General features: G+C 41.7%; 1 protein-coding gene across 2 annotated transcripts in view; it reads left to right on the top strand.

Annotated features, from left to right (window-relative positions):
• Positions 1-27,681, top strand: part of NAV3 (neuron navigator 3) — a 358,104-nt gene that overhangs the window by 270,046 nt on the left and 60,377 nt on the right. For both annotated transcript variants that reach the window (XM_077832689.1, XM_077832681.1), the window contains exons 14-18: positions 11,819-12,095; positions 14,774-15,479; positions 16,908-17,396; positions 24,723-24,764; positions 27,214-27,374. In XM_077832689.1, the coding sequence (XP_077688815.1) occupies positions 11,819-12,095; positions 14,774-15,479; positions 16,908-17,396; positions 24,723-24,764; positions 27,214-27,374 (1,675 nt within the window). The remainder of the gene's footprint in view (positions 1-11,818; positions 12,096-14,773; positions 15,480-16,907; positions 17,397-24,722; positions 24,765-27,213; positions 27,375-27,681) is intronic.

Raw genomic sequence — 27,681 nt, 5'->3', positions numbered from 1 at the left:
TACCTGAGCTACCAGTGGCAGGTCCAGAATAAGTCAGGCCTTTAAATTTCAGGCCTGTGGTACAGAAGGTGGTCAGACCCCCTCTATCGGTGTGCCAACGTAATCATCTTCAGTTCTTCCAGTTGTTCTCTCCCAACCTATCAGGGTCTCCATCTTCACAAGGCTGGGCTTTAGCCACTTAGGGATTGTCTACATTATGCTGCAGTGGAGATTTCAGGGTGTGAATTGTAGAGTGCACCAAAGTGTTGTGATCCAATTGCCCTGTGTGGACGCTGCCGGTGCAAATGTAAAGATACCTAGTTCACGTTAACATAGTCCTCTTTCAAACAGGCTATGTTCATATAGCTATTATGGCTGCTCTACTCCAGTTGGGGAACATCCCCTGGCAACAAAGAGATAGTGAGCTCCTTGCTGCAATCAATGTACGTGACTGGTGTAGCATAAATGGGCTGCAGCATAGGGAGGAAATTGGCCTGTTTTTTTAATAAAAGAGGATTAACAGTCACTTCATGGTGGCAAAAGTACTTTTAAGAAAAGGATTTTGTTTAGCATTTTTGCAGATGATGCAATTTGCTTTAAAAATGTATCTCTACATGTATTTAAAAGTTTGTCTTTGAGAAAAGCTCTTGGAATATTACAGTCTCAGTAACATCATCATGGACAAAAACTCTCTGCTGAAGAACCCAGCAGTATTTGTATGCATATTTGCTTGGATTCTTTTCCCATCTTCTTTGTACAAAATCTGTTTCTCTGCCAAAAGCATATGCAAGACTATGTTAGCATAGTCAAACATTGCATTTTTAATGCCGCAAATACTATACATTTCAATAGCAGCTAATTATTACTATATGCTGTCACAGGGTACTCACTCATTATAGGTGGCATCTCCTCTTGGCTGTTCTGGGAATTGGCTCCCTTACATCTGACACCTTCCCTTGCAGTTTCTCAACCTGTTGTCCTTTCTCTCACTCTGTGGCCCCTCTGTCACTCCAGGAGCTACAGCTTCCTCTTCATGACTCGGCCCTCCGGCCAGGTCACTTCATGGTTTTCCCTGCCAGGGTATAGAGTCTCACTGCACCCATTGTCCAGGCAATGCCACTCTGTCAGTGGTTGGTAGAGGAAAGCAGGCCAGCTCACTACTCCAGGTTCCAGCCCAGGCACCCTACAACACACAGCCAATGTCTGGTCAGGGTCCAGCTTTGCTGCTTTCTCCCTGGACTGCTTCCTATTCCACTTCCCAGAGGTTTTCTGCTTCACCCTTCTCTTTTGTGGGTATGCCCTCTCCTCAGGGCCAGGCTGCCAGGATCCTACTCTTTCCCCGGCTCCCTACTTCCCTCTCTAATGCACAGAGATTGGCTGGAGACTTCCTCACTCTTCCTCTCTCTCTCTCTCTCGTTTTATGGTGAAACAGACTTGCCTATATAGTCTGTAGCTGCCACCAACTATAATGCCTCAGTACTTAACATTTTATAGCCTCTCGCTCTGCCCTGTGTCTTTCAAGTAATGTAACAGCACCTTTCAAATAATAATCCATTTCCTTCAAGTTTTTACTATATCACATCATGTATTTTTCCACTTACGACATTTAAATTCCTCAAAAAGCTTTTCCCTTTCTTTTTCAAAACCCCTACATACCCATAGAAGGTGATCTCTTTTTCCTCCACCCTACAGAGCACACATAGTCCATCTTTGTGTCTTTTTATTCAAAAAGGATTTTCAGCCAAAATGGCCAGTTAGTACTCTAAGCAAAAGCACTTTGTTAGTTCTGTCCAGGCCTGGAAGTATGTCATAATTCTCAAATCTAGAGCACGATTCAAAACAAGATCTTCATCTTTTTTTCATTAATCCATTTTTTTTTTTTTTTTTTTGCCATTCCTCTTCTAAATGTGTCTGTACTAGGCTTTTGAATCCCTGTTTACTCAGGGGTATCGCTGCATCAATCCTTCCATTTCTTACAGCATTATTAGCTGCTTTGGCTGCCATTTCATTCCCTGTTATCCCAAAAAGCATCCAAGCTGATGCTACATGTATCCCCATCTGTACTAACTCTGTTAGAAATATAACTTCATTGATTAAATCACTTTTGCATACTGAGACATCCTTTTTTATCACCATAAGGCCTGAGATTGAATGCAAAAAAATGACTGTTGTTTCTGCTGGGTGTACATCCCAGATCCAATTTAATGTTAGCATTACAGCTACATAGTCAGATATTCTTTTGGATGTATTAATTCCCAATATTTGTATACAATATGCCATCCCTATTCTTCCTGCCTTTCTTTTTTTTTTTTTTTTTTTTGGACTCATCTATATATATTTGACAAAACCAACTCCACTTTTCAACTGTAGACTGGTACACTTCATTTTTAATACCTACTGTCTCTTTTTTTACTCTTAAATTTATAAAATTAATCTAACTCAACAATTGGACATTTGACTTTCCATCCATAACTGATTTTGCCATAACTAAAAATTTTGACTTTGTTCAACTTTTCTTTGTTTTTCAATTGCTGCATCACACTTTTAACTCAAATGGTAGGTGGAATTCTAACGTTGGGTGCTTTAGTTTGCCTATCAAATTCCCAACAATTGTCATCAGTTTGTTTGGTACTTTCATCGTTGCAGTTCCCAGTAACTCTGGCCTGGAAGGTGAGGTCCAGTAGTTTCATTCGTAGTGTAACTGGCATTTCACTAGAAGCTATCTGTAGTGCATATAAGTGTTGTAATAAACACAGCACACACAATTTGTAGTGCCTGGGCTTGTATTAAATCTAATTTTTTAAGTTCTGATTGTGATGCTGACCCAAAAACTTAGCAGCTGTAGTCAATAACTGGTATGATTAAGGCTCTGTATATCATCAACAATGTTTTCCTATCCACCCCCCATCCTCAAGTAGTCCCAGCAAGACTTTTAAGCAGGTTAATCCTTTCTGTACATTTATCTTTAACATAGTTGATATGATCTTTCCAAAGTAATTTAGCATTAAATATTACCCCTAAGAATTTTAATCTTTTAACTATGTCTATTTGTTCTCCAGACATATACAGTTAACATTCCTTTGTAATTTTCCTTTTTGTAAAGATCAGTCCTGTGGATTTAGCAATGGGAAAGTTGAAACCCCATGCATTTCCCCAATCAGAGTTCTCCCGTAACATTTTGTTGATTCTCTTTTCTGCTACCTTTATATTCCTGCTCCTAACCCGCATAGCACAATCATCTGCAAATAGAGTGACACCTACACCCAGCACTTCTTTTTTTGGGAGATCATTCACTGCAAGAGGGGCCTGGGCCAGACTGTGAATGAGTACTAGACAGGAGAGTATTAGTCAGACATGCCAAACCTGAGGAAAAAATGCAGAAATTGGGCTTGGTTTTGGCTTAATTGGCTTGTGAGTTGCTTGTTGGCTAGTTTTTGGCTTGTAGCTTGTTGTTTGTTTAGCTTGTAGCTTCTTTTTCTGATCAGCTCCCAGAAAAGGGCGGGGGAGGGGACAAGCAGGAGCATGCAGGGAGAGAGTCAGGGGTGAACAGCAGGCCCACCACAGTCCCAGACTGCACACCGGGGGGATCTAGTCACAGAGTGTTGACGCAAGTGCTGGAGGAACCAACTAGGGGCAGAGCTCTTCTTGACGTGCTGCTCACAAACCGGGAAGAATTAGTAGGGGAAGAAAAAGTGGATGGGAACCTGGGAGGCAGTGACCATGAGATGGTCGAGTTCAGGATCCTGACACAGGGAAGAAAGGAGAGCAGCAGAATACGGACCCTGGACTTCAGAAAAGCAGACTTTGACTCCCTCAGGGAATTGATGGGCAGGATTCCCTGGGAGAATAACATGAGGGGGAAAGGAGTCCAGGAGAGCTGGCTGTATTTTAAAGAATCCTTATTGAGGTTACAGGGACAAACCATCCCGATGTGTAGAAAGAATAGTAAATATGGCAGGCAACTAGCTTGGCTTAACAGTGAAATCCTTGCTGATCTTAAACACAATAAAGAATCTTACAAGAAGTGGAAGATTGGACAAATGACCAGGGAAGAGTATAAAAATATTGCTCGAGCATGCAGAAGTGAAATCAGGAAGGCCAAATCACACCTGGAGTTGCAGCTAGCAAGAGATGTCAAGAGTAACAAGAAGGATTTCTTCAGGTATGTTAGCAACAAGAAGAAAGTCAAGGAAAGTGTGGGCCCCTTACTGAATGAGGGAGGCAACCCTGTGACAGAGGATGTGGAAAAAGCTAATCTACTCAATGCCTTTTTTGCCTCTGTCTTCACAAACAAGGTCAGCTCCCAGACTACTGCACTGGGCAGCACAGCATGCGGAGGAGGTGACCACCCCTCTGTGGAAAAAGAAGTGGTTCGGGACTATTTAGAAAAGCTTGACGACCACAAGTCCATGGGGCTGGATGCGCTGCATCCGAGAGTGCTAAAGGAGTTGGTGGATGTGATTGCAGAACCATTGCCCATTATCTTTGAAAACTCATGGCGATCGGGGGAAGTCCCGGACGACTGGAAAAAGGCTAATGTAGTGCCCATCTTTAAAAAAGGGAAGATGGAGGATCCGGAGAACTACAGGCCAGTCAGCCTTACCTCAGTCCCTGGAAAAATCATGGAGCAGATCCTCAAGGAATCAATTCTGAAGCACTTAGAGGAGAGGAAAGTGATCAGGAACAGTCAGCATGGATTCACCAAGGGCAAGTCATGCCTGACTAAACTAATTACCTTCTATGACGAGATAACTGGATCTGCGGATGAGGGGAAAGCAGTGGATGTGTTGTTCCTTGACTTTAGCAAAGCTTTTGACACGGTCTCCCACAGTATTCTTGCCAGCAAGTTAAAGAAGTATGGGTTGGATGAATGGACTATAAGGTGGATAGAAAGCTGGCTAGATTGTCGGGCTCAACGGGTAGTGATCAATGGCTCCATGTCTAGCTGGCAGCCGGTATCAAGTGGAGTGCCCCAAGGGTCGGTCCTGGGGCCGGTTTTGTTCAATATCTTCATAAATGATCTGGAGGATGGTGTGGATTGCACCCTCAGCAAGTTTGCAGATGACACTAAACTGGGAGGAGAGGCAGATACGCTGGAGGGTAGGGATAGGATACAGAGGGCCCTAGACAAATTAGAGGATTGGGCCACAAGAAATCTGATGAGGTTCAACAAGGACAAGTGCAGAGTTCTGCTCTTAGGACGGAAGAATCCCATGCACCGCTACAGACTAGGGACCGAATGGCTCGGCAGCAATTCTGCAGAAAAGGACCTAGGGGTTACAGTGGACGAGAAGCTGGATATGAGTCAACAGTTTGCCCTTGTTGCCAAGAAGGCCAATGGCATTTTGGGCTGTATAAGTAGGGGCATTGCCAGCAGATCGAGGGACATGATCGTTCCCCTCTATTTGACATTGGTGAGGCCTCATCTGGAGTACTGTGTCCAGTTTTGGGCCCCACACTACAAGAAGGATGTGGAAAAATTGGAAAGCGTCCAGCGGAGGGCAACAAAAATGATTAGGGGACTGGAACACATGACTTATGAGGAGAGAATGAGGGAACTGGGATTTAGTCTGCGGAAGAGAAGAATGAGGGGGGATTTGATAGCTGCTTTCAACTACCTGAAAGGGGGTTCCAAAGAGGATGGATCTAGACTGTTCTCAGTGGTAGCAGATGACAGAACAAGGAGTAATGGTCTCAAGTTGCAGTGGGGGAGGTTTAGGTTGGATATTAGGAAAAACTTTTTCACTAGGAGGTTGGTGAAACACTGGAATGCATTTCCTAGGGAGGTGGTGTTATCTCTTTCCTTTGAAGTTTTTAAGGTCAGGCTTGACAAAGCCTTGTCTGGGATGATTTAGTTGAGAATTGGTCCTGCTTTGAGCAGGGGGTTGGACTAGAATACCTCCGAGGTCCCTTCCAACCCTGATATTCTATGATTTATCATAATATTAAATAAGGTTGGGCTGATAACACTTCCCTGTGGTGTACCATTATTAATATTATATATATTCAGCATAACTTTCCCAACTCAGACTTGCGTGGTCCTTTTACTCAAAAATTCTCTAATCCACCCATACGTTCTTCCATTTATCCCTGGTGCATGTACTTTGTACAATAACTCTTCCCTCCATAGCATGTCATACACCTTTTCAATATCTAGAAAGACAGCTATATTTGTATTTTTTTGTATTTCAGTTTCTAATTTAGCAATGTGATCACTCGTGCATCTTCCTCTCCTAAAAACCACTCTGTGCCTTATCTGTAATGCCATTGTTTTCCAAACAAACAACCAATCTTTCATTCACTATTCTCTCCATCATTTTACACAGACAGGATGTAAGGACAATTGGTCTATAGGTATCCACTTTTGTGGAAAGTTTGCCTGTTTTTTGTATTGGAATTACTACTGCATGTTTCCATTCAACCAGTCTCAGTCCTTTGGTCCATATAGTGTTAAATAATTCCAAGAGAACCCTCAAACTGATTTCACAGACATATTTAAATGCAATGTTATGTACCTTATCTTTATAGATCTATTTTTGCTGATATCAATAGCTTACTCAAGTTCTCGCATACAAAATCATTAATTCAGTATAGTATTTTCATGTTTAGAAACATAGAATCATGGAGTTGGATGTGACCACAAGGGTCATCTAGTCTAACCCCCCACCAAGATTCAGGATTTGATGTGTCTAGACCATCCAAGACAGATGGCTATCCAGCCTCCTTCTGAAAACCTCCACTGAAGAAGCTTCCACAACCTCCCTAGGCAACTGTTCCATTGTCCTACTGTTCTTACGTTTAGGATTTTTTTCCCCTGAGATTTAATCTAAATCTGCTATCCTGTAGTTTGAACCCATTGCCTCTTGTCCTGCCCTTTGTGGCAAAAGAAAATAACTTTCCTTCATCTTTTTTATGGCAGCCTTTCAAGTATCTAAAGACCTCTATCATATCCCCCTTTAATCTCTTGTTTTCCAAACTAAACATACCCACTTCCTTCAGCCTTTGTCATATGGCTTACACTCCATCCCTTTGATCATCGTGGTGGCTCACCTCTGGGTCCTTTCAGGTTTCTCTACATCCTTTCTATACATTGGTGACCAAAACTGGACACAGTACTCCAGCTGAGGCCTAACCAGTGCTGAGTAGAGCAGTACTATCACCTTCATGTTATGCCTCCGTTAATGCAACCTACAATTGCATTTGCTTTTTTTGCAACAGCATCGCATTGCTCACTCGTGTTGAAATTGTGATCCACCACAACTCCCAGATCTTTTTCAGCAGTGCTGTTGCAAAGCCTGTTATCCCCAGCCTCTATTTGTGCATTTGGTTTTGCTTCCGTAAGTGTAGCACCTTACATTTATCTGTTGAATTTCATTTTGCTGTCTATAGCCCAGTTCTCTCATTTATCAAGATCTCTCTGAATTTTAGCTCTGTCCTCCAAAGTACTGGCAACTCCTCACCCCCAATTTTTTGTCATCTGCAAACTTGATCAGGATGCTCTCTATACCTAAATCCAAGTCATTAATAAAGATGTTAAACAACATCAGACCCAGAACAGATCCTTGTGGATCCCCACTTGAGACCTCCTCCAATCCGAGATCATTCCATTAACAGTTACTCTTTGTTTGTGGTTGTTTAACCAATTATTTATCCACTTAATTATACTTTATACTGCCCTAGCCATAATTTTCATTTTTTCTGATTTTTTCCATTTGTGACGTATCACAGTGGTTCTCAAACTGTTTTTTTCACGAACCGCTTGAAAATTGCTGAGGGTCTCGGCAGACCACTTAATGATCTTTCCAAATGTTGTTTGTACCATTAGCTAACTTTTGTAAAGCACTTTGGATAAAAGCACTATTTATAAAAATTTAATAGTTAATTATTTTTGTTCTACAAATAAAAGCACACAACTCATATTTTAATATCAGTCGTCTTACCTTTCTCATGTGATAGATGTACCCACATTCCCTTGCGACGGCAGCCCGCGAGCTGGGGCTGGGAAGGAGGGGTGTCTTTCCCTCTCTCCCCCATTGTGGCAGTTCCCGAGCTGGGGCTGGGAAGGAGGGGGGTCTCTCCTCGCCACAGCAGGCACAGAGCTGAGGCTGGGAAGGAGGGCCATCTCTCCCCGGCAGCTGCAGCTCTTAAGCCGGGGAAAGTCGTCTCTTTCTCTGGCCGCCGCAGCCCTGCACATCCCAAATTCCCTCCACCCCCTTTTCTCACCCTACTGCCACCACCCACCTACCCCTATTCTCCCAAGGCCAGCACCTCACCTTACATGTGCATCTTCTCCAGGGTCCAGACACCTAATTAGTGGAGCCATGCCAGTGCAGCTCCACTAATTAGGTGGGTGGCCTTTCATTCTCTCGTGTGCTATCTCCCAGGTGCTCACCTTAGAGGGAACTATCTGTGGACCACCTCTGCTCTATCATAAATGCAATAAACTAGGGCTGGCTGTCAATTAATTGCAGTTAACTCATGCAGTTAACTCAAAAAAATGAATCATGATTTAAAAAATGAATCATGATTAATCGCAGTTCTAATCGCACTGTTAAACAATAGAATACCAATTGAAATGTATTAAATATTTTGGATGTTTTTCTGCATTTTCAAATATATTTATTTCAGTTGCAACACAGAAAACCAAGTGTATACTGCTCACTTTATATTATTATTTTTAATTACAAATATTTGCCCTGTAAAAATGATAAACAAAAGAAATAGTATTTTTCAATTCACCTCATACAAGTACTGTAGTGCAATCTCTTTATCAAGAAAGTGCAACTTACAAATGTAGATTTTTTTGTTGTTACATAACTGCACTCAAAAACAAAACAATGTAAAACATTAGAGCCTAAAAATCCACTCAGTCCTTCTTCTTGTTCAGCCAATCGCTAAGACAAACAAGTTTGTTTACATTTGCAGGAAAAAATGTTGTCCGCTTCTTATTTACAATGTCACCTGAAAGTGAGAACAGGTGTTCACATGGCACTTTTGTAGCAGGCATTGCAAAGTATTTACATGCCAGATATGCTAAAAATGTGTATGCCCCTTCATGCTTCAGTCACCATTCCAGAGGACATGTTTCCATGCCGATGACACTCATTAAAAAAATAATGCGTTAATTAAATTTGTGACTGAACTCCTTGGGGGGATAACTGTATGTCTCCTGCTCTGTTTTACCCACATTCTGCCATATATTTCGTGTTATAGCAGCCTCGGATGATGACCCAGCACATGTAGTTCGTTTTAAGAACACTTTCACAGCAGATTTGACAAAATGTTAAGAAGGACCAATGTGAGATTTCTAAAGATAGCTACAGCACTTGACCCAAGGTTTAAGAATCTGAAGTGCCTTCCAAAATCTGAGAGGTACGAGGTGTGGAGCATGCTTTCAGAAGTCTTAAAAGAGCAATACTCCAGTGCAGAAACTACAGAACCCGAACCACCAAAAAAGAAAATCAACCTTCTGTTGGTGGCATCTGACTCAGATTATGAAAATGAACATGTTTCGGTCTGCACTGCTTTGGATTGTTATTGAGCAGAAACCATCATCAGCATGGACACGTCCTCTGGAATGGTGGTTGAAGCATGAAGGGACATAAGAGTCGTTAGCACATCTATCATGTAAATATCTTTCAACGCTGGCTACAGCAGTGCCATGTGCACTCCTGTTCTCACTTTCAGATGACACTGTAAACAAGAAGTGGGTAGCATTATCTCCTGCAAATGTAAACAAAATTGTTTGTCTGAGTGATTGGCTGAACAAGAAGTAGTATGGAGTGGACTTTTAGGCTCTAAAGTTTTACATTATTTAATTTTGAATGCAGTTATTTTTGATACATAATTCTACATTTGTAAGTTCAACTTTCATGATAAAGAGATTGCACTACAGTACTTGTATGAGGTGAATTGAAAAATACTATTTCTTTTGTTTTTTACAAAGCAAATATTTATGATAAAAAAATGAATATAAAGTGAGCACTGTACCCTTTATATTCTGTGTTCTAATTGAAATCAATATATTTGAAAATGTAAAAAACATCCAAAATATTTAAATAAATGGTATTCTATTATTGTTTAACAGTGCGATTAATCGTGATTAATTTTTTTAATCACTTGACAGCCCTACAATAAACCTTTATTTTTTTCATCACTCGTAGGTTGCCTATACCTTCTGCAGTATTTATCATATTCTTTATAGATTGAGGCTGTGTCTGCATGTTTTCCTGTGCTGATTATCTCTTCCTTTTCCACCTGATGTTTTGAGAGTCTCCGTAGAGCACTAACACAGCTGCTACTCTGAATCCTCATGAGATATATTAACAATTTTTGTCTTGTATATGTCTTTAGCTTGCCTTGCCACGATACACTCTCTCTATGCCAGACTGTTGTTATCACTGCAGTTGCTACATTTGACCTCTGTCCCTTCCATAGCATTTTCATAGGAGTGCTTTCTCCTGCATTTATCACATCTTGTTTTCCCTTTACACTGTTGTTGGCACTTATAACACCTTAAGGGAGAGATGATATATGGCTTGGTTCTTTAATATCTGAAACCTTAGTGTTACTTTCTCGGGTAGAGTCCCTCCCTTACATGTAATCAGTACAGCTACTGATGGCTTGCTTTCTCCTCCTCGTTTAATAATTAGTCATTGACTTTAACACTTTATCTTCTCCTATGCTTACGGTTATCTCAACATTGGTCAGCTCTAATGACACTCCATATATTACCCCATTTTTTTTCCAGTCAAATACTTTGGTAGCTGCAGCTTATTTTAAACTTTCCATAAATTTTAGTTTTTAGCAGTTTGTCAGCTTGTTCTTTGTTTTTACATTCAGCTAAGAGATCACCATCTCGCAGCTGTAGACAACCTGTGACCACCAATAGTGGGCGGACACAGTGTAAAGTTGGGGCCATGTGACCGGCCCACATCTAACCTCTGGGAGGAACCTTCCAGCCCCACGTCCTTGGATAGCCAATCCCACCAGCTTCTGGGGATGGGGTGGGGCCACAGGAGCAGGGAGAGTGTGCCTCTGGGGTGACCCAGGGAGACTCATAACACCAGTGTCTTCCTGAAGCTCCCGTGCCCTCACAGACACGTCATCAAGAGGAGGGGCATGACCAATGCTCCTACCTTCAGCTGAGCAGAGGTACCCTGCTGCCAGCACCTTCCCCAGCAACCCCCAGCTCTGTGGGCTGCCACGCTCTCCCCGCCAGAGTTACCTGCCCAGTGGAGGCGGGGGGGGGGGCTCCGTCCTTCTCCTGCTGCTCCTCCCCCAGCATGCTTCGGGCTTACGTGGCCCCTGTCTCTGACAGCCGGGCCCAGGTGGGAAGCGGAGAGGGCGGGGCAGAGTCACTTCTCTTGCCAGCTGAGGGTGGCCGGTCAGGGTTGCTGCCTCTGTGCAGCATGGTGGGTGTCTGCAATAGAGCCCAGCTGGAGAGGCAGTGGCAGCGGACTGCCCCTCTGCTCCCCGCCCAGCCTGGCTGCCAGGGAGAGGGGCCAAGTGAGCTGGAAGTGCCAGGGGTGAGGAGCAGCAGGCAGTCCCCCGCCAACAGGCCGAGCAGAGCAAGCCATGCAAGGGCAGCTCAGCACTCAGAGAAATCGAGGGGGGGTGGGGGGGACTTGTTTGTGAAATCCCTAGGGAGTGGAGGGACAATAAGGTGTTACAGCTGAAGACTGAGGTAAATTGGGTTTCATAATAGCATTCATAATATAATCTGTGGTACAAAGAAATCAGTTTGCTTTATTCTCCTTCTCTTCCTTGGATTTAAAAAATGAGAAAATATTGAATGAAGCTGAGACTTACCATTTCCTGTGATGTAAATGTCTTGTAGCTGAAGACTGATTCAGAGAAACGGTCTGTAACAGACAGTGAAAATTGGGGCAGCACTGAAGAACTGAAGAAGCCGGAGGAGGACTTTGACAGCAATGTAGATGGCTGTGGTAAATGGAAGGGCCTTCCCTCGGGGCTGTCCGAAGACTCAGAGAAGGGAGGTCAGAAAACATCTCTGTCTGTTTCACAGACTGGATCCTGGAGGAGAGGCATGACTGCACAAGTCGGAACGACCCCATCCAGACACAAAGCTGGGACAAGTGCTCTCAAGACACCAGGTAGTATTATGTCTCAGAAAAAAAGAGTCTGTAAGGGGTTAAAAATAATTAATAGATGTTATAATCATGTCACAGGCAGTAGAAGGTGTTACAAATGGTTATAAACAATGGTTATAAGCCATTGACTCACCTATTAGTCTCTACAACAATTGATTAATTAACAATTAAAATATATATTAATTATTTATTAACCATTTATAGATGTACCCTTAATATAAAGTGTGACTGAATTTTGCTTTATTGTCATGGGAGTAGATAATTTCTTATCAGGGAATTGTAATGTATTGTTTCCCTGTTTTTCTTTCTGTTATTTTATGTTCTCGGAAAGACTTACACCAACAGTTGTTGAGAGTGTAAAACAAAAGCAGCAAAGATTACAACAGTATAGGGGAAAAGCATTGACACTGAGGTGAGAGAAACCAAAGGGAACATTTTTGAATCAAAGTTTAAGGGTCAAATGAGGTTCCAGCTATAAATAGTGTAGCTTACTGCTGAGAAAAGAATTCTGTCTCTTCTTTTTAAAACTTGTGAAACTTTTTCTTCAATACTAAATGACTTGCAAAAGTTCAGAGATATATCATCCCCACAAAGGCCACTTAAAAATAGTTGCAACCAGTGTCAGTGTTTTGGCAATCTAATTTTGAAGCCAAAAATCATAAGATGATGGGAAGTAAAGATGGAAAAGACCTCTATTAGATTGTCTAGGCCAGGGATCAGCAACCTTTGACACGAAATCCGCTGGCAGGCCGTGACAGTTTGTTTACCTGCAGCGTCCGCAGGTTCGGCCGATCGTAGTTCCCACTGGCTGCGGTTCGCCATTCCAGGCCAATGGGGGCTGCGGGAAGTGGCGGCCAGCACATCCCTTGGCCCGTGCCATTTCCTGCAGCCCCCATTGGCCTGGAATGGCAAACCGAGGCCAGTGGGAGCTGCGATCGGCCGAACCTGCAGACGCTGCAGGTAAACAAACTGTCCCGGTCTCCTAGTGGATTTCCCTGATGGGACGCATGCCAAAGATTGCTGATCCCTGATCTAGGCCATCCTTCTGCCAGTGCAGGGTTGTTCTCTGCAGTACATTTTCTAGCACATGGCCCTGTCTAGTCAAAAATGTTTCTTTCAAGACCATTTAAAAAATATTTTATGAACCAGCAGAGGAGCCTTCAGCCCAAGTCTGGCATGGGCTAAAGCCACCTTTGCGTGTCCCTGATTCTGGAGCTGCCAAGTGCCAGTCTGGCCCCAGACTGTAAATTTAGAGAGGCCTGAAGACTGCTTTTATCTACACCATCTACAGCACCCCTTCTGGGTCCATTCCAGCAGCTAGAGCTCATCTGGACTCAGATATGCCCTAGCTACACCCCTGCACTAGCAACTAGGAGTAGGGTGGCATAAGGATCACTACTTCTGCTCTGTACCACCCAAGGATTTCCCTGTGCTGGTAGAATCTTCTGTTCCATTGGAACAGAGCAAAGCAGCCACAGTGCAGGAGAAAATTGTAGTTTTTATTTATTTTGAAAAAAATCCATACACTCTGTGTATGTATGTATATATGCACATATGATATATACATGTGTGAGAGAGTGTACAATGTACTGATGTACATATGTACCTATTTCTACAATAATGGAATTGGATAGAATAAGAGAAATGTATTAAAAACTTCTTCCTCTTCATGACAGTTTGACACCACAAGAGGAACCACTCCATAGAGCTACAAACTTGCTATAATAACTTGCTATATTAATGAAATACTATGATGTTCTCAGTATAAATGTCTTTAGAAGTTCTTATGATCTTAGAGTAGGCAATCTATGAGAAATCAAAATTAAAGAATGTAAAGAGAAGTGACCGTTTTGATTGTCACCGCAAAGGTGTTTGTAAAGGTAAAATAAAGTGATTGTTTTAAATCATATTTGTAAACTTTTTTAACATTTCACAGTAGCACTGTATAGCAATGTAATCTAGAAAGATGCATGTATGTATACTAATGAGGACAGTCTCACACAAATAACAATCGTGAGGAGATACTGGGGATATGGCAAATAGAATTAAATCATAATACTGACCTGATGCTAGATCAACAGTATTATGACTTATTATTGCCATTTTGTAAATACTCATTGATCATTGTTTGCACCTTTACTATCACAATGAAATTAACTGTAAGTGAATGAAAACATATGCAATGAAAGCAAATCTGAAGGATGAAGGCGAAGTCATTTCTTCAAAGATAAGTAATGTATTTTTGATTTGTTAATTGCTGTTAACATTTTATTTTCACATATTATTTCTTCAGTATACTGTATTACTAACCAAAAAACAACTTTGTCTAAAAATCATAGTTTGAGCTTCAAGCTCTTCTTACAAATCACACGAGCTATGCCCACATCATGTATATGTAGCTAGAAATCCTCAATAGAATTTCAGTCTTTTAATACCTGATGCTTATCTTTAATATACTGCATCTGGTACTGACTACTGACAGAGATGAGATATTGAACCAGGACTAGATAGACTTAATATCTAATATTGAACCAGGACTTAATTGGTGTATTCTCTTATAGCAATTTATCTGCTTGTATATCGTTTATATCTCAAAATACAACCGTGTAGTAATTATATCTTGATATTAAGATACTATAGCTATAAATATGGAGGTCTATATAAAATATACTCTTAATTAGGAAAAACAGATGATGCAAAGGCTTCTGAAAAAGTGAAAACTCCCCTCAAAGGCACCTCTATTCAGCGCTCTCCATCAGACGCAGGAAAAAGCAGTGGCGATGAAGGAAAAAAGCCTCCCTCTGGCATTGGACGATCAACTGCTACTGGATCCTTTGGATTCAAGAAGGCGGGGGTGGGATCTTCTCCTATAATCACCACAAGTGGGGCAACCATAACAAGTGGGTCGGCGACTCTGGGGAAGATACCCAAATCCGCAGCCATTGGTGGCAAGTCAAATGCAGGGAGGAAAACTAGCTTAGATGGGTCACAGAATCAGGATGACGGAGTATTACATGTTAACTCGAAGACCACGCTGCAGTACCGGAGTTTGCCACGCCCTTCAAAATCGAGCACAAGCGGTATTCCCGGCAGAGGTGGACACAGGTCCAGCACCAGCAGCATTGACTCTAATGTGAGCAGCAAGTCTGCAGGGGCTGCCACCACCAAACTGAGAGAGCCCACAAAGATTGGCTCAGGGCGCTCCAGTCCCGTCACCATCAATCAGACAGACAAGGAAAAAGAGAAAGTGGCAGTGTCTGATTCCGAGAGTGTTTCATTATCCAGTTCCCCCAAATCCAGCCCAACCTCCACCAGTGCCTGTGGGACACCAGGACTCAGGCAGCCAGGATCCAAATACCCAGACATTGCCTCGCCCACATTCCGAAGGTAATGGGTTTGCTATGAAATCCTATATTTAAAAATAAATAAAGTGTGAAAGAAATATAAAATATTTATTAACAGAATTCTTAAGGAATGAGACTCTCACTGCAACTCTGAAATGAGTGTGTCTTGAATTTTGACCACTGTCCCACAGTAGCTACATGTAAATCATGAAGAGTATAACAAGTTCTCATTGAATATTCAGATAAATCCCCAAACAGAAGAAAGTCCTCTCATTTATGGAGGTTCTGTCACTTTAATGGTGTTTGCAGCCTGTGGGGGGAAAAAAACTAATGAGCATTTGGCTCCATAGAAATACTGATTAATAAAGTATTTGCTTTTAAAATCGTCAGCAACCTCTAGCTACAAGGATTTTATTATCTTTGTCGTTTCATTACGTCCCTCATCAGAAACATTAACAAAATGTGAATCCGTTGGAAATGCCCTAGTCTAATGTTTATGAAAGTGCACTAGATGAAAGACTTCCATTGTTTAAGTAAAAGCCAATGCTGCCCTCCTGTGGTCTATAGCCAATACATCTCCATTTAGTGGCTGTAAAATGACTGACCTACTGTTGATTATCATGGGCTTTATTATAAATAAAATAGATTGCTATGCCATCTTTATTGATTACTTTATTTCTGTGACAAGTTCTGCATTTATATTGAGAGTGTATTATGGACTGCAAACAAAGTGCTTAAGATATTTTCAGCAAGAGACTAAATCATCATTGACTATATTTCAACTTATTTTGCGGGGGGTGGGGCAGAACATAGAAACATAACCTCCATAAACTGCTGGTAACAGCCACATGACATGCATGTCTGTCCTTCCTGCCCTTGAAAAAGGATTGACACATTTAGCTCTGTGTATATTATTGTATCTGACTAATTACTGTTTGGCTCATATCCATACCACCATCTGTGCAAAAGGGGCCGGGGGGGGGAGTGTGTATGGGGGGGAATCTTACACAAATATTTAGCTGTTTGACACTGTGAAGAGTGCCCTTTTACAAGTGATTCCTGCAATCATTTTAGCTGCTTATTGGAAGTAATGTTTTTAGCAGTCTAATGGTTTAAGTGTAGGAATGTAGGACTTAAACTAACTACTGGATCTGGGTGAAAGTTTAATCTGTTTATGCAACCATAAAACCAAAGATTTGCTTGTTTTTCATCTCTGTGTGAAGGTCTATACCTAAAGAGAACACATCTGAAAAACAGTGAATGAGAGCTTTTGATAATAAAATAAACCCCGTGTTAGTGTGATGTAGTTAAGTGGATTTAATGTTGAGAGGTGATTAATCAACAAGGAGTACATTATTTTAGTAGCAGTAATTAAATGTGGAATTTGGCTCTCGTGATGTTATGCCTTGAATGTTTAAGGTGGGTGTCAGTTTCTCTGAATAACAACTAAAACTGTTTGTTTTACTTTTAGGTTGTTTGGTGCCAAGGCTGGTGGCAAAGCTGCCTCTGCACCCAATACAGAAAGTGTGAAACCCACATCAGCAATGCCCAGCCCTAGTACCACATTAGCACGGCAAGGCAGCCTAGAATCTCCATCTTCGGGTACAGGCAGCATGGGCAGTGCAGGTGGGCAAAGTGGTAGCAGCAGCCCCCTCTTCAGTAAACCCTCGGAATTAAATACAGATGTTGTAAGTTTAAGTCACTCCTTGGCTTCCAGTCCAGCATCTGTTCACTCTTTCACGTCAGGTGGTCTCGTGTGGGCTGCAAACCTGAGCAGCTCCTCAGCTGGCAGTAAGGACACACCAAGTTACCAGTCAATGACTAGCCTGCACACGAGCTCTGAATCTATTGACCTCCCTCTCAGCCATCATAGCTCTCTCTCTGGATTGACAACAGGCACTCAGGAGGTTCAGAGCCTGCTCATGAGGACTGGAAGTGTCAGATCTACACTATCGGAAAGGTGAGCTTAACTGTAGACGCAGAGAAAACAAAAACAGTGAGAATGCAACAGAAACAGAAACAACAGAAAGAGAAAGCCCAAACGAACACCATCAAAAAGAGAGAGAGAGAGAGTTAAAAGTAATCTCAGTGACTAAGCCTGGCACACAGCTCTTGGCCACTTTTTGCAGTTTTACAAACACATTTTCTTACTTTTAAAAATGTTTTTTACTCTCTTGTTGCTCTGTGAAAGAGCAGCACAAAATCAAAAACCAACGAAGGCCCCAATCTGGAAACTTGTTTCCCATGGGAGATCCTGTGTGCAGTTCCCATTGAGGTTGATGGGAGGTTCACTTGGGAGGTAAACTTGCAAGGTCGTGGCAGGGCTACACAATGTTTTGACAAGTTCTGCACAGAACATGCAGTCCAGAACAAGAGAAATCCCACCTCCCCATAATCTCGTCACTGTCTTGTCTACCCACAACTGCTGTACTGCTTTAACTATGCAGGAAAAAGTACAGCTCCTCTAGCATGGATGCACTTATATCAATATAAGGGTTCTTATACTGGTATAGCTTATGTGTCTGTACAGGGAGGGAAATAAGTTGAACTAATACGGAAATGGTTTTCCCATCCCTGAGAGCTTTTGAGATTTAAAAAAAAAAATCTTGACTTACGATGGCAAAAAGTTCAAATCCCAAATATGTTTTTGAACCAATAATCCAAAAAAAAAGTGGACTAGGTCAATAAAAGTGTTTTGTTTCAATACTTGTGAAATGTTTCCTTTCAATTTCAACCATTTTCAATTTTGTAAAACATTTTTAGTATAAATTTACTAACAATTCAAAGTGAAAAGTAGCTTTGAACTGAAAACCAAAACTGTTTGTTTAGAAAATGTCAGAACCAAACATTTAGACAATTTCAAAACTTTTTTAAAAAAAAATTGAAAGATTTATCAAAACCAAAGCCATTCCTACAAACAGTTCCACTTTTGATGTATCGGCATTTTCCAATGAACTAAATGTTTTGTTGGAAAATTCCCAACCAGAAATAAGCTGTACTGGTGTAAGGCACTTTTGTGCTGGTATAATTGCATCCCCACTTGGGGTTGTACCAGTTTACGTATATTGGTAAACAAATTACACCCATAAGCATCATAGTTATGCCAGTGCACAATCTGTGTAGACCAGCAGAAAGATAAAAATACATTGACACACACGTGATTTTAAGTTGTCCTTGGCCCCTCAATGTATATGTAGTAATTACATTATATTAGGGCTGTTGATTAATCGCAGTTAACTCACACGATTAACTCAGAAAAATTAATGGTCTTTAAAAAAATTAATCACGATTAATCACAGTTTTAATCACACTGTTAAACAATAGAATTCTAATTGAAATGTATTAAATATTTTGGATGTTTTTCTACATTTTCAAATATATTGATTTAATTTACAACACAGAATATAAAGTGTACAATGCTCACTTTATATTTTTATTAAGAATATTTGCACTGTAAAAATAAACAAAAGAAATAGTATTTTTCAGTTCACCTCATACAAGTACTGTAGTGCACTCGCTTTACTGTGAAAGTGCAACTTACAAATGTGGATTTTTTTTTTGTTACATAACTGCACTCAAAAACAAAATAATGTAAAACTTTAGAGCCTACAAGTACACTCAGTCCTACTTCTTGTTCAGCCAGTTGTGAAGACAAACAAGTTTGTTTACATTTATGGGAGATAATTCTGCCCTCTTCTTATTTACAATGTCACCAGAAAGTGAGAACAGGCGTTCGCATGGCACTTTTGTAGCCCGCATTATAAGGTATTTGCATGCCAGATATGCTAAACATTTGTATGCCTCTTCATGATTTGGCCACCATTCCAGAGGACATGTTTCCATGCTGATGACGCTCATTAAAAAAATAATGTGTTAATTAAATTTGTGACTGAATTCCTTGGGGGAGAATTGTACATATCCTGCTGTGTTTTACCCGCATTCTGCCATATATTTCATGTTATAGAAGTCTCAGAAGATGACCCAGCACATGTTGTTCGTTTTAAGAACACTTTCACTGCAGATTTGACAAAATGCAAAGAAGGTACGAATGTGAGATTTTCTATAGATAGCTACAGCTCTTGACCCAAGATTTAAGAATCGGAGGTGCCTTCCAAAATCTGAGGTATGGAGCACGTTTTCAGAAGTCTTAAAAGAGCAATACTCCAATGCAGAAACTGCAGAAACCGAATCACCAAAAAAGAAAATCAACCTTCTGTTGGTGGCATCTGACTCAGATGATGAAAATGAACATGTGTCGGTCTGCACTGTTTGGGGTTCTTATTGAGCAGAACCCATCATCAGCATGGATGCATGTCCTCTAGAATGGTGGTTGAAGCATGAACAGACATATAAATCTTTAGCACATCTGGCACGTAAATATCTTGCAACCCTGGCTACAACAGTGCCATGCATTATATGCCTGTTCTGACTTTCAGGTGACATTGTAAACAAGAAGTGGGCAGCATTGTCTCCTGCACATGTAAACAAACTTGTTTTTCTGAGCAATTGGCTGAACAAGAACTAGGACTGAATGGACTTTTAGGCTTTAAAGTTTGACATTGCTTTATTTTTGAATGAAGTTATTTTTTGTGCATAATTCTATATTTGTAAATGCAACTTTCATAATAAAAAGATTGCACTACAGTACTTGTATTAATAAGAAGAAATGGAAGGATGTTGAGTATATGCTAAATCTTATAGTTTTGCAAAAGATGTTTAATATCACATTAAAAATGTTAATGGCTTGGCATAAGCAGCTCCCACTTCTAATACTTCATGTATTTGTTCAGTGATTTAATTTCAGTGATTCCAAATACTTTGGCCTCTGGCGATATTTTAAAATTTTGTATCTGTCCACGTGGAGATATTTTGACTGAGTCCTGAGAGAGCCATATATGATGTTGATCTGGCCTCAGAATGAATCAACACACAAATTTCTAGAGAAAGTTGTCATTTCTTGATTTATAGCCCCAATAGGATCTTTGTAGTCTGATTTTTTTCCCCAAAAGGTCTGTTAAAAAAAACTGTGTTGTTTTATGCAGTTGAACCTTCATATGTTTTTTTCCAACAAAAATGTTGTTTCGCAACATTAAGAGACAGAAAAAGGTCCCCTTTCTCTTCACGCTGTAAGCCACAGTTATAGGGGCACTGGTTGCTTTCCAGACCCATACTGGTAGTAGACTGGAAAGCCGTGCAGGAGTAGCTGTAGCAATATTTCTTCTTTCTTTCTTTACTGGGAGCAGTTGCATGAGACTGAAAGAGCTTCTAATAAGCTGCATCACCGCCTGCAGGCATAGCTATATCAGCATAGCTATACCAGCAAATCCTTTTAAGTCTAGCCAAGGCTTGAGGTGCGAATTTATACCACTATAACCGTATAGACACACTTATTCTGGAATAAAACTGGCTTTCTCAGTTTATGTTATGTCACTTTGGAAGGCCCCCAAAAGCCAATCCTATATCCAGAATAAGAGGGTCCACATGAAAAATTATACTAGTATAATTTCTATCGGTTAAATTATATCGGTATTGGCTGGGGAAACTATCTTGTGTAGATAAACCCAAAGTCAGAGATTCCTCTGTATCTTTTACCTCTGTGGAGTATTTACAACTTTTATGTTCCTCTTCTGTGTGGCCAGAGCAGAGGAGGAGGGATATTAGATAAGTGTTGCAGAATTAACACCTGTCTAGATGGTCAACAGGCAGCATCATGGGCTGCTGTGCTCAGCAGAAGTCAGGTAGCTGGTTACAGCTCCTTGATTCTCCATCTCTTCCTTGGACTACTCCCAGCTAGAGCAGCCTAGGTGCTGCTTTAACTTGTGCCCACTGATTATGTTCCCTAAGGGTCCCAATTTTATAGGGACAGTCCCAATATTTGGTAATTTGCCTTATATAAGCACCTATTACCTCCCACTCCTTGTCCCAATTTTTCACACTTGCCATCTGGTCACCTTACCTGAGGACTATAGACCAGTTAGGTATAGCCAAGTGCATTTCACACCATTCACTTCCTCACCCAACCAATGAATCACCTCCCTGAGCTAGGGGCTGTGAGTAGGGAAAAAGAGGGATCATCTGTGATCTCCAGGGACTTCTGGAGAACCTCAGAGAGAGACTTGTGGGTGGTTTCCACAGCTTAAAGGGATCAGAATGGGGATAGAGAATCTGCCCCAATGTTGAGAAGGGGAATGTGGGCATTTATGCATGTCTGCTTGCAGCACTGCTGTTGGTAGATTACAAGGTGTATGATGATGTTGGTATTTATAACATTTTGTGCCATTCTCCCCCTCAGTGGTTCTGACTTAAGAAGGCAGTTCACCACACTTGTGATGGGTCTTCCAAGAAACTCTAGATCAACATGTTAAATCTGACTTGTTTGTGCATTATCTCTAGAGGTCTATAAACAGTAGGATCAGCGTAGCTGTGACCTAGCAGTATTACTCTGCATTACAATTCAGAAAATCTACTTTCATTTACTGGTTCTGGTTTTTCCTTTAATCCCATAGTTATTAGGGTTTGTAGAAGCAACATGCTCAGCTTCATAAAGGGGGAGGGAGTGCATCCTGATGCTAAAAAATAAAAAGACCTAGCCAGTTAAGGAAGCTAATTAACGTGCTGTCATATTAGCATTAATTATTAATAGCTGCAATGTGGACATCTCAATTTTGGAGGATTAGTCAGAGGATTTAATAATATTTTTAAATACAGAATAAATGCTTGTTTTGTTTCATTTTGGGCTGCTAAATCATTTCCATTCCCCAGTTAAAGAATATTCACCTCTTTTTCATTTGGGTATCCACATTCAACCCCCACCGCACCCCCCTTAGAGTGGGCTCCTAAATTATGGTGGCTGTTAGGTTGTAGTGTCGACATGAGTCACAACATTTCAGGCATTGGTTCTTTAAATAGTGTCGCTATTTTAGGGGTCATGGTGTATAGCTTATTTTCGATACGTGAAAACATACAACCTAAAGAAATAGCTAACTTAGATTAGTCTCTAAGGTGCCACAAGTACTCCTTTTCTTTTTGCGAATACAGACTAACACGGCTGCTACTCTGAAACCAGAAAATCTGTTCCTTGTCATGGGCTTTGGAGTATACACAGAAGGAAATGTTGTTGATATTATGATCATTATTATTTGTTATATATTGAAGTGGCACCTAATGGCACGAATCAAGAATCAGGGCCTTGTTTATTACAGAGGACTAGTAAATGCATGAACCATGCATTTAAATCCATGTAATCTCCTTCTCAGCCTGGGTTAATTTTTGATGACTGTTCGTACGCCATGGTTAGGCTGGAAATCAGGTTATAGGTTTATCACTGGACCAACTGCTTGTAGACAGTTATAGTCAAGCTTACACTGCATCACCTCTATGGGCATGTCTATACTGCCTGAGGTTCAGACTATCGTGGTGTGAACAGCAATGAGCACCACAATGCTGCACTGTAACTCCCCCATGTGGGTGCTGGAGACGTGAACTAAATTCCTCGTTGACGTTAACGTAGACCTCTTCAAATAGGACTACATCACTTCAAATAGTACTACATCAGTGTGAGGTAGGAATCTTTTAGTTCATGTCCATAGAGTCCACACTGGGGAGTTCCAGTGCAGCACTTTACACACTGCTGTTCACACCCCTGTAGTATAAACTGTGGGGCAGTGTAGACAAGCCCTGAGTAGCTTCCATCAACTTTCTTCTCCCTGTGCAGAGTGAGGCCCTGACTAAATTAAGGACATTTCCTTTATTAATTCCTACCATTGCTAAGACCGGTTGAGCTCCTCTGGAGTTAGTAACGCTGAGAGCCCTAGCTGAGATGAGTGGCTGGTTAGAGCATTTTCAACATCTTGTCAACTAGACCTGCTGTGAGCAAGGTTACTCAAACTATGTTGAAAACTCCAGCACCCCATCTGCATGAGCGCTCTCAGCACTGCTAACACCACTGAAATTGAGCCAGTTAGCAATAGTGTAAAAGTTTTAGAACTTTTCCCTAGGAAGGCAGTGTGGATCCAAGTGACTGTTTGTCTCTGATGCTTCTCTCGATGGTGTAAAGTACATGCTGATCAGCTTTGTGGTGATGATGTGATGGAACATAGAACCACTCCCCCCCCCCCCCCCCCGCATACACACACACACACACATTTCATTTAATCCTCATATTGACATTGAATTATATTTCCAAAATAAAATAGTGTATTTCACTGAAGGGCCAGATCAAGTGTTGCAATTACCAATCAGCTGAAATCCTAGATCATAGGTGCCAACTTACTCAGATCCCGGGAGTGCTTGACTCCCACTCCACCCCAGGTCCCGCCCCCACTCTACCCCTTCCTTCAAGGACCCACCCCTGCCCTGCCTCTTTCCGCCCTCACCCTGCCCCTGCCCGGCCCCTCCATCCCCTCCCCCACCTCTTCCTGCCCCCGCTCCTCCCCTTCTCCCCAGCGCCTCCTGTCCGCCAGCGGGGGGGAAGCGCTGGGTGCTGAGCACCCACTAATTTTTTTCCATGAGTGCTCCAGCCCCGGAGCACCCATGGAGTCCACGCCTGTGGCCTAGATAATTGAGGGAAGATAAAACACCTGAATTATTTCCTATTTGAAGGAAAGTAAGTGGCAGTCCTTTTAAGCAGCTCCCTGTCTCTGGAAGGATTTATACTGCTAAGAGCCCAGTTCTCCTGTGCCTTGCATCTCATGTTGTTGTTCACTCCAGCACAAAGTGAGTTTTAAAATGCTGCTACCATCTGATCTGGTGGCATTTTACACCCTATCTGCACTTGCATTGATTGCACAAGAAGCAAGACAATGGTGAATCAGTCTCTGTATATTTAGCACATCTTCCTACAAGCAGAATCTGCCACTTAGCTTCTGGCAAGGCTATGCTGCCTCTTTGCAGGTGTCACAAACCTGCATTTTGCATAGAAACATAGCAAAAGATCACAGGGAGCTGTGAAAAATGCAGGTTTATTCTGTGATCGTATGACTCCCATACAGGTCGAGTCTGCATGACTCAGTAAGGAAGATTAAGAATTGGAAAGCAGAACTTCTGTCTGATTTGGACACTCGCCAAATGGCTATTGACCCGGACCAGAGGACGCCTGGATGAAAAATGAACATGTGGCAATCCATGTCCTATCTTCCTCTCTAATGAGTCAGGGGTTTATCATAAAGAGACATTAAAATATATTACATCTCCTTTTGTTATATGAACATATGTAGACTTTTAGAGTTTGTAATTCTGAACAGTCCTGTTTACTATATGTCCTTAGGGGTTTTCTTTGTTTTAACAGCATGCAGCTTGACAGAAATACACTACCCAAAAAGGGACTAAGGTATATACTTTATTCAGCATGATTGCAGCTTCTCTGTTGTTCTGTAACCTTTTCTACATTGTCTCTCCGTCTCTTTCTCCTTGCTGATCCTGTTTACAACAGAGCTCCTGGTGCTTAGGTTTAAATCAAGCAAACTAGACCCTTAACATTAGATTTTCTCTTTCCAGTCTGGCCTAGTGAATAAATTGAGTATACAGATATATCGTGGAAAGCAAAAACGATTAAAAATAGTTTCCTTATATGATGAATGTTAAGAGACCTTCAATGCAGTAGATAAATAAGAGAGTAACAAAGTATTTTTGCAACACAAAGCAAACTGAAAAAGGGCAGAATAACAAGGTTTTAGAGATGGGCCAGAATGTGGGCTTTAAGTATAAGTAGCCATGGATTTGGTGGTGGGGGAAACAGCCATCGCAGATCCAGCTTGAGCAGTTAAGGATCCACAATCTAAAAGAGACACATTTCAGCATCCAGGGTTTGAAAGCCTAAGACACACCCCAGCTGTACTCAGACCCCAGCCCAGCCACCCACATGACTTCCACTCATCACTGCTCTCTTCTTTTCAGATAGGGAAGGCTATCTTCAGACAGGCTACCACCCCTGTCCTAGGCTCCAGGTTGGGTGGCGGGGGAAGAGACTATATGGCTACTCCCACTGTCTCTTCAGGTAAGGCTGCCATATCAGCCTGTCCACTGCTGTAATCCAACAAAGCTCTTCTGGATCAGCCCACCTTCCTCTCCACCCACCCACCCACCCACATAGTCTGACATACAGCCCTTCCCACACTGGAACTGTATGTCCTAAAGCCCTTGTGCTGTTGATAGGAAGCTACACAATATTTTCTGGGCTTCAAAGTCCAAGTGCTAGGAGTGGGTGTAATGATTTCTGCATCTCCCCAATGCCCTTTGAATGAGAGAGGATGAAGCCAAATTTCCCACCACCCCTTAAAGGGTGCTGTTGGATGGAGGGAGTACCCCAAAGAGACAAATAGGAAAAGCAGCCAGCTAGTACTCCTTGAAGAGTCCAAATGGGAGGTGGAAGTTTGTGGTCCCATCCTATAAAAACAGCAAGGGTTAGTGAGGCTGGGGATGGGGTGGAGGGCAGGGATTTACGAGTCAGCATGTGGGCATAGATGCCTAATTAGCTATTGTCACGGGATTTTTCACCATTTTGGTCTGATGAAGGCTGGATCCCAGTTATAGTCTGTACTGCTACTGGGGCTTGTGTTAAAAATCCGAACCCTGAATTTTCACTTCGGCTACTTCCAGATCCAGAAACCATTGGGGTAGCCCACCTCTACCAGGTTTAAAGAGCAGCATAATGCATCATTTTTTTAAAGAGAGAAAAGAAAGAATTATTTAATCTGAATAGGATACTTTTAAAATATCCCACAGTTGGCATGAGAACAGTGACATGAGAAATTACAAATTCATTTAATCAGCTTCCTAAGCAGAAATGGAAGTGCCTCATAAACCCAGACGCTAAGATAGCAAACGCCTGGGTTTCTCTGGGATGACTGTAGAACATTGGTGGCACATGATAGCGGGGAAGAATGTGAGAGTGCTCTTCAGTTGGCATAGAATTGTGCTGAATGAAGTTTTATGGTGGGCTATCACAGACAGAAGTAAAAACAGGCTTCTGATCGAGACTCAGATGCTAAGAAATACCTGCACATTTCTAATGCTAGATTTTCCCTTCCTCTAACCTGATCAATGGGTTGGCTGTTCTCCCTGTTCTACCTTTGATCAGTTACGCTCATTGTATTGGTTAGAAATAGCATACGGTTGATTGATAGATTTGGTTTCCAAACTTTTTTGTTCCAGAGAACTTGTTTCCATTTAAGTGATTATTTGTCCTTACCTAATTTGGGAAAGGACACAATGCCATGTAGCATTCCACAAGACAAACATCCCATTTGATCACAGTAGCTACCATTACCAAAGGAAATTCCTTTTTTCACAACTGTTGATCTGTTTCAGCTCCCTTTGTCTTACCAAATGTCCACGTGCTCGAACACTCCTGTGGCACACTTCTGCAGCCAGTCATCTTTCTTGGCTTTCCAGTCTGTCATTCATCCACTCTACTACTATGGTACTCGGCCTTTGCCTCATATTATTCACCGGCTACAGCTTTTTAAGTCCTTTTCTCTCAGCTCAGCTGTCTCGTTGGTATGATTTATTATGACATTTCACCAAAAAAAGGAGAATGTTATTTTTGTTTGTATGGGGTTTGTTTGTTTTTTTCCAGCAGTGTTTCCCCCCCCCCGGGAGATTTAAAAAAGATGCTTTAAAGTCAACTGTAACAATTGAGTAATTGTAATTAGATACAGGACAGTCAAGATTGTTGTTCTGCCTGACCAGCAAAGCTTATCTGATGTTGACTATTGTTCGCTGCATTGTGAACCCTGTTAGTCGTTGTTGTTTTAAGTGTGCCAGCTCTGATTTTTCAGATATACCCCGTCATCTCGGCAGACCAGCCAGGAGGAGGGCAAAGAGTGGCTGCGCTCCCATTCCACTGGAGGTCTGCAGGACACCGGCAGTCAGTCCCCTATCGTTTCGCCTTCAGCTATGTCTTCCTCTGCAACTGGGAAATATCACTTTTCCAACTTGGGTAAATGAATTTTTTCCCTTACTTTCCACACTAAAAAATAATCATATAACTGACTATTTTACAATGCATTTTTTAGTCTGTCTAGCTAGGTACCCTTTTTTTTTATTCCCCCACGCCCCTTTACCATAGTATCTGGGCACCCCACAAACATTAATGAATTTATCCTCACAGCATCTCCATGATATAGGCAGGAGTTTATCCCTATTTTACATGTGGAAAAGAAACACAGATTTCCTGCCCAAGGCCACGCAGGAAGTCCACGGTAAAGCTAGGAATTAAACTCAAATCTCCTGACTGTTATGGCAGC

The sequence above is a fragment of the Eretmochelys imbricata genome, chromosome 1, assembly GCF_965152235.1.
Source record: "Eretmochelys imbricata isolate rEreImb1 chromosome 1, rEreImb1.hap1, whole genome shotgun sequence".
In the NCBI taxonomy this organism is placed as follows: domain Eukaryota; kingdom Metazoa; phylum Chordata; order Testudines; family Cheloniidae; genus Eretmochelys; species Eretmochelys imbricata.
This window is presented reverse-complemented; position numbering and strand designations above follow the sequence as displayed.